A 7,010-nucleotide genomic window follows, 5' to 3' on the forward strand; every position below is an offset into this window, starting at 1 on the left:
GCAGATGTAATATCCTGAAGCAAACCATTCTTCCCCGACTTATATATCCCATCCAGGCTCTCCCGATAAAGATACCATCATCGTTCTTCCAAGCGCTCAGGTCTCTCTTCACCAAATTTGTATGGGCAAATAAACCCCCCCGACTCAAATATGACACTCTACGATTAACTAAAAACTCTGGCGGGATGGGATTACCGGACATGTGCCTTTATTACACCGCGGCCCACCTGACTCGGGTGCTGGATTGGTGTCGCCATCCCACCTCGAAGCTCTGGACAGGCCTGGAACAGTCCCTCTCTACCACGCCGTTGTCGGGGCTGGCGTGGTGCTCATCGCCCTTGCCCCCAGCCATTCGCTCACACCCCACAATAATGCCAACACTGACAGAGGCTCGCTCGGCCTTCTCGAGATACTCTATCTCGCCCCCCCCCCTCACCAGTACGGACACCCCGCCCCTGGATCCCTGGCGAACCATGCAACTTCTCCACTTCTTGAGATCTCTCCCGTCCCCGACTCAACTTTCCAGGCCCTTGACGCCCTTTGAAACCGAATGCACTAGAGAGGGTCCGGCTCGTCACGCCTTATCCTTCTGCTATAAGCTTCTGCTTACTGCCTGCACACCTGAGGAACAGTGGTTCCTGGCGAAATGGGAGGAGGACCTTGGACTAAAGTTCTCTCCTAAGGAACGCACAAAACTGCTCTCCTTATCTTACAAATCCTCGATCAGCAACAAATACCAAGAGTTGGGATACAAACTGGTAACCAGATGGTACCGGACACCACAGACTCTACCCTCCATGTACCCCCAGACTCCGGACAGGTGCTGGAGATGTGACGCCCCGTCAGCTGATATCCTCCATATCTTCTGGTCATGCCCCACGCTCAGTACATTCTGGAACCAGGTACACACTATCACCCTAAAGTTCACTGACCATCCAGTCCCCCGAGACCCGGCCTTCTTCCTCCTGCATCACAATGACTACTCAACCAAAACCTACAAGAACTCTATAGTCAGACACTTAGTGAACGCGGCCCGGGCGTGTATTCCAGCCCGGGGGAAAAACCCTGAACCCCCCAATGTGGCCCAATGGCTTGATAGGATACACGACATTTATCTAATGGAAGACCTTACCAGCTCCTTACGCAATACCCCCGACAAGTTCAGGAAGACGTGGTTCTACTGGATGGAGTTCATCCTCTCCCCAGAATATGAGGCTCTGCGTCAGGACCCCGTTCAGTGATTCGATAGAATAGTTGCCACGCTCTTGTTGTCAGACCTGCCTTTTCTCCCTATCCCTTCTTTTGGTCCCACCAATCTCATCCCCTACCCCATTCCCCATTCCCTTCTAACCTCCCCCCCACTACCCTGAACTCCCCTTATACAGTCAGCCACGTCCATGCTGTAAATCTATAAGACCCCAGACCAGCCCCTGGCCCAGACTTGATGAAGAAAACATCAGATAGGCCTCGCATATATGCCTCCTCACGACGTCTCGTTATGGATCAGGTCAACAGACCACCTCCCCCTCCCCATTCGTCATAAGTTTTGGATATGCGACTTTATTTGGTTTTGTACCCTTCCCTGCAATTTAAGCTGGTTGAATGCAAGCTGCTGCCAGATATGATGATTGTATTTGGACCCTCTTGAGGAACTGTATATGTATAAGGAAAATGTGAAAAAACCCCTGTTAAATAAAGAATTTATAAAAAAAAAAAAAGAAGTGAGCGAGCGACGGTATGTGTTCGCTCACTTCCCGATCTATTGAGCCGACGTGTGACAGTTTCATTGTCACAGGTCGGCTAGAACTATGAGGCTGAGTGATTTTCACTCGCCTCATAGTTCTCCTTTAACGCTGTTTTGCCTCCTCACCTTCAAAATTAAGAAATGGCATGGAGTTCTACAGAGATCTCAAAAGATTAATTGACCCTAGCCAAACTTCCATCATTTATCAACCAATTGACCACCAGACATTTTTTGGCTCCTTGGATAGTTCCATTGAACCCTTGATAGTAAATATTGACCTCTTGGGGGACCGTAGCCTGTGCTATTCATTTCAGCTACATTTTGCTGATTTACAGCATTACTTATACTGTGCAAAATGTGGAAGCTCCTGTTGCATTGTATGTAGCCAGTGGACCACTGTTTTAGAACAGACCAGCCAAAAACATTCAGATGGCTGTTTCTATCCTGCGATAAAGCCGTCGCTCATAAACCAAGGCTATCAAATGCTGTTCCTTATGTTAAAGCAGACCCATAGTAAAAGTTAAACGCTATATTAACATTCCTGCTGGAGTCAATATATTTAAGACAATATTGATGAATAGAAGGACAGAATTGGGTGATGTTCCCTTCAAAGATGATCACATATCTGAAGACCTAGGCATGTGGTTATGTGATCTTTACTGAAGGCGAGGATCAGCCAATTCGTACATGCCCTACCCTTTAACAAAGAGCGCATGACCACATGCCCTGACCATAGCTTTATGTCCTTTGTATGTATAGGTCCATTCTGAAGTTACAGCATTACAAATTTTCAGATGATACATTGACCAAGCTGCTTATTACCTAATAATTTTAAGTATTCTGTAATATTTTGGGCACTTTTTACACTGTTGGAAAATAATGGTTTTTGTAAATAATTTTTTCTATAAGGCTTCAGTTACTGCACACAGGTTGCACAGCTAGAGCCTTATAAGTGGATTCTGAATTCAGTTTTCCTGGAAGACGTTCTGCTACTTAATGACCAATATTTCAACTTATTTTCTGTGTATTTGTTAGGATGTTCAAAGCCGCTATCACCTGGGAGTGTGCTATGAAAGAGGATTTGGAGTTCCAGAGAGCCGAATGGAAGCTCTGAGACATTATGAACGGGCTGCAAAATCAGGACATGAGCCAGCTCAGGAGAAATTACTGGAGATGCAGCAGACTCAAGGTAAGGACATGCAAAGCTGCCAATTATTGAGAAATACATGGGTGTGAAATGTAACAGTTCAGCGACCATTTAATTATTCTTTTTATTTGTTGTAGTTAAATAGAAAAAAAGTATGTAAAAGTGTCTGTCCCGAAATTTGTGTTCTAACATAATCTCAGGTCTAACAATAAATAGACTCTGATCCCTCTATCAGCACTGCTCACTGCCAGCATTTCACCTGGCTTTCAATCACACTCCTGGCAGGGAAACTATTAAAAGTCGGTAAGCTTACAGGATAACATGGGGCCAGGCTTTGCAGGAAATGTTCAGGGTTAGCACAAAACAAGCCAGTGACTGGGTGCTGGAGTGTCTTGAGCCTATACTCTGTCACCCCACAATAAGGCAGGTGCTCAGTGAGTGTACCATTGGTGCATTCAAACTCATTTGTGCTACAGTCTGTTTTATGGACCACATCAAGCTCAGTTCCCTCAAGACCATTGAGTTATTGTAACTGAATTTTATTTTCTCCTAAACATTCACAAATGTAGAGATATCCCATAGTTGTGGATTTAATATTTTTTTTGCATGCAGTGGGCATTCAACTGTTTAAAAGCCTTATGTTCTTTGAAGTAGTTATCTCAAAAAGTCACAGGTGCAGAGTACACTAGCATCCAGGCAGCTTGTTCAGATCAATGACAGAGTGCGGCTGTGTGCAGTGACACACAGATCTGAGCGGCCACTGATGTATTGGGTCTTATGCATGAGGATGTGCAAATGCCCCTGTATACCTGTAGCTCCTAGGATTTGTGTATATCCACATATGAATGAATATAGAGAGAGACTTGTTGCACTCACTGGATAACCCAACGACAGAGGAGGGTGCTTGTAGTGACTGCGGATGGCACCGCTAGTTACATGGATCATTTGAAGAGATGTCACCAGCACGCCAAAAATCCTTTCAGGATAACCATGTGTTCATTTAATAAGAACCATGTCAAGTAAAAACAAGCGCTTTCAGGGCCATGCAGGGTCCCTTCATCGGGCTTAACACTGACTGCTTTCAATTCGGTGTTAAGCCTGATGAAGGGACCCTGCGTGGCCCCGAAAGCGCTTGTTTTTGCTTGACATGGTTCTTATTAAATGAACACATGGTTATCCTGAAAGAATTTTTGGTGTGCTGGTGACAGCTCTTCAAATGATCCACATATGACCACGCACAGTCAAAGCCTGTCATTTGTTTGAACAGGCTTCCTGCACACTGGTGTATGCTGCACCTTTGACTCCTGGGACAAAAAAAAATACGACCATAATATAAGCATGGGCGCTTAGAGTTAAAATATTTTATAAAAAAAAGCAGTAATGCCTGTAGTGAAAAATCAATGTAATCTATAAGGATAGGCAAGAAAAACAAGGTAAAAAAAAGAAATTCAACCTGTGTTAAGCTTTTGTGAATGTTGCCTATTGATGTGTGTAAATCATGTGGCTCAATGTAAGAAATCGATGAACACTTGGCTGATATAAATGCAGATTCAGGGAGGTGAGTGTGTACATGCAGCCACTAGAGGGAGAATCTTTTCTGCAGTCAATGTTTCTAATCCTCCCAGATCTTTGTACTTGTCTGGGACATACTCCACCCAGCAGTTGCATCTTCTAAATATATCGATAATATTAGCATTTTAATAGGAATGCTCTTATGGTTCTCTACACATTTTCTACAGGAGGATAAGTGTGCCCATTCGAGAACAGGTACATTTGGGGAAATTACATAGAATACTGAAGAAGGGTTTTCATGGGCTGTATGTGCAGGAGAGGAGTGCAAAAGATGATATGATAGGCAATTTACATAGAGATTAGATACAAAGATTGGTTTCTTCTGTTACCAGGGATTTCCAGCCTCCAATAAACACCAATACTTATACCTTCCAATGGTGTTTTATACATCTTTCCTGCCACTTCTGCAATACATTATTATACAGGATTTATATAGCGCCAACAGTTTGCGCAGCACTTTACAATATAAGGAAGACATTACAATCACAATACAATTCAAGACAAGATGGTTAGGATGACCCTGCCCCTGAGGGCTTACAATCTAAAAGGGAGGGGGGAGTGATACATGAGGAGGTAGCTCTGTGGGGATGAGTTGTTTGAGAATGTGATGGTTGAGCGGTTTGGTTGAGGTGGGATAGGCTTCCCTGAAGACATGAGTCTTTAGGGAACGCCTTAAGGCAGTCAAGGTGGAAGACAGACGGACAGGTTGGGGTAAAGAGTTCCTGACGATGGGAGAGACTCTACAGAAGTCCTGGAGGCGAGCATGGGAGGAGTTGACAAGGGGGCTGGAAAAAGGAGGTCTTAGGATGAGTGGAGTGGACTGTTAGGGTGATACTTTGAGACCAGGTTTGAGATATAGCCGGGGGCAGAGTTGTGGATGTCTTTGTGAGTGATTGTTAATATTTTGAATTTTATCCTTTGGGCTATTGGAAGCCATTGGGGGGGATTGACAGAGGGGGGTTGCAGACACTGAACGGTTGGTTAGGTGAATGAGTCTAGCAATACATGTGTAAAGCAAATTGTAATACTGTTCAATTAGTGTGGTGATCCAGACACCTTGCAGAGGGGAGAGTACATTTAAGTGATGTGGTGTACATTTAGTAAAATTGTATAATTTAATTAAATGACTTTTATTTAAGACTGGCAACACAAACATCACATTTTCATTTAATATTCAGTTTGATTTTATTTGAAAGCATTTTCTTTCAGTTTTTCACTAAAAATTTTATTCATTCCAAATTACAATTGTAATTATAATCATTAGTGAGAAATTTGCATGTAATTGATTTTCTTTCTTTGCTGGAAATAATAAAAAAAAAAATAATAATAATTCCGGGCTGCTCAATCTTTTCCTTTTTAATTCCACTTCAAGAAAACTAGTTGTAAATTGTAACTGCTTACACAGGTTGATTTCTCATAGCTATGATTGGAATGTTGAAACAATTGAATTATCAAATGACTGGTTTAAAAGTCTTTGTTTGGACCAGAATTTCGTGAGGCCCTTTGTTTGAATAATGTGTCATTGGTACAAAAGCACACACTTGATATTATTGCCCTAAAGCTTTTCTTCAGATGTGAGTCTTTTGCTGCAGGCTCTTCCTGTTGCTGCAATATACCACAATACTTCCTCTGCTTCCATGCCATTGTTGTCTGCTGTAAATTGAAGTTATTCATGTATTTCCTTTACAGATCTAAGCTCTCCCGTGAACAGTCTTCGAGCCGCAGCCTCCAGCCCCTGTCTTCCTGTTTTGGAGCGGACAAACTTCTGGACAAAAGCCACCTACGCTGCAAGGAGCACAAACAGCCTGAGCCTACCTCACTCAATGAGCACTGGGGACCTGTTAGTGATGTCCCCTGCTAATAGTGGAAGCTACCTCCTGCCACCTATCCATATGACTGCAATGACGCCTCCAATGGCCTCTCTCAGAGCCATCGGGGTTGGCTGAATCTCCCTGCATTTGAAAGCAGCACTTACATATTGCATCTTAGAGAAGGTGGTAAAGTTGAGTCTTTATGTTCTCAATATTGCAAGCACACTCTATTGCTCCTGATTTCTTACTGACATAACATTAGAGGATGCATTGCCTGCTCGCCCATACAAAACACCTCCCCATGTGGTCTTTAGATTACAGCTGTATAATAAATGTCCTCTAGGATGCTAATGGGCTAGATTGAGCTACATAAAACTGGAGAGGTTAAAAAAAACAGTATCTTATGTGCCTCAACACTTACAGGCTGAATTGCAGATTTAAATGGTTCCATAGAAACTTTTAATCTTGCTTCCCTAGAACATCCTCAGTATAAAGCTCAAACCATGAACTTACTGCAGTTCCTTATAAGAAATTGTGTGACTGTTCAGGCAGGTAAAATATAAATGCAATATGTTTTACATGGATAGTAAAGGATCTGGTTGTTGGTAACCAAGCTGCACTCTGACAGAACGGAGCGCCTGCAATATAACTCCACCGTTCATTTATGGGTTGTAAATGTCTAAATTGCAGCCCGTGTAACCAAGATAGCCTAAAAGAGCTTTAAAAGCAATAGTCA

At 43.1% G+C, this 7,010-nt stretch overlaps 1 protein-coding gene across 1 annotated transcript in view; it reads left to right on the forward strand.

The window, feature by feature from the left end:
• Positions 1 to 6,556, forward strand: part of KIAA0141 (KIAA0141 ortholog) — a 46,936-nt gene extending 40,380 nt beyond the window's left edge. The window contains exons 12-14 of the mRNA XM_018554428.1: positions 2,780 to 2,933; positions 3,786 to 3,791; positions 6,153 to 6,556. Coding sequence (XP_018409930.1) covers positions 2,780 to 2,933; positions 3,786 to 3,791; positions 6,153 to 6,409 — 417 coding nt within the window. The 3' untranslated portion in view covers positions 6,410 to 6,556. The remainder of the gene's footprint in view (positions 1 to 2,779; positions 2,934 to 3,785; positions 3,792 to 6,152) is intronic.
• The last annotated feature ends 454 nt before the right edge of the window (positions 6,557 to 7,010 follow it).

Source organism: Nanorana parkeri, unplaced genomic scaffold, assembly GCF_000935625.1.
Source record: "Nanorana parkeri isolate BGI_ZX_2015 unplaced genomic scaffold, ASM93562v1 scaffold158, whole genome shotgun sequence".
NCBI lineage: Eukaryota > Metazoa > Chordata > Amphibia > Anura > Dicroglossidae > Nanorana > Nanorana parkeri.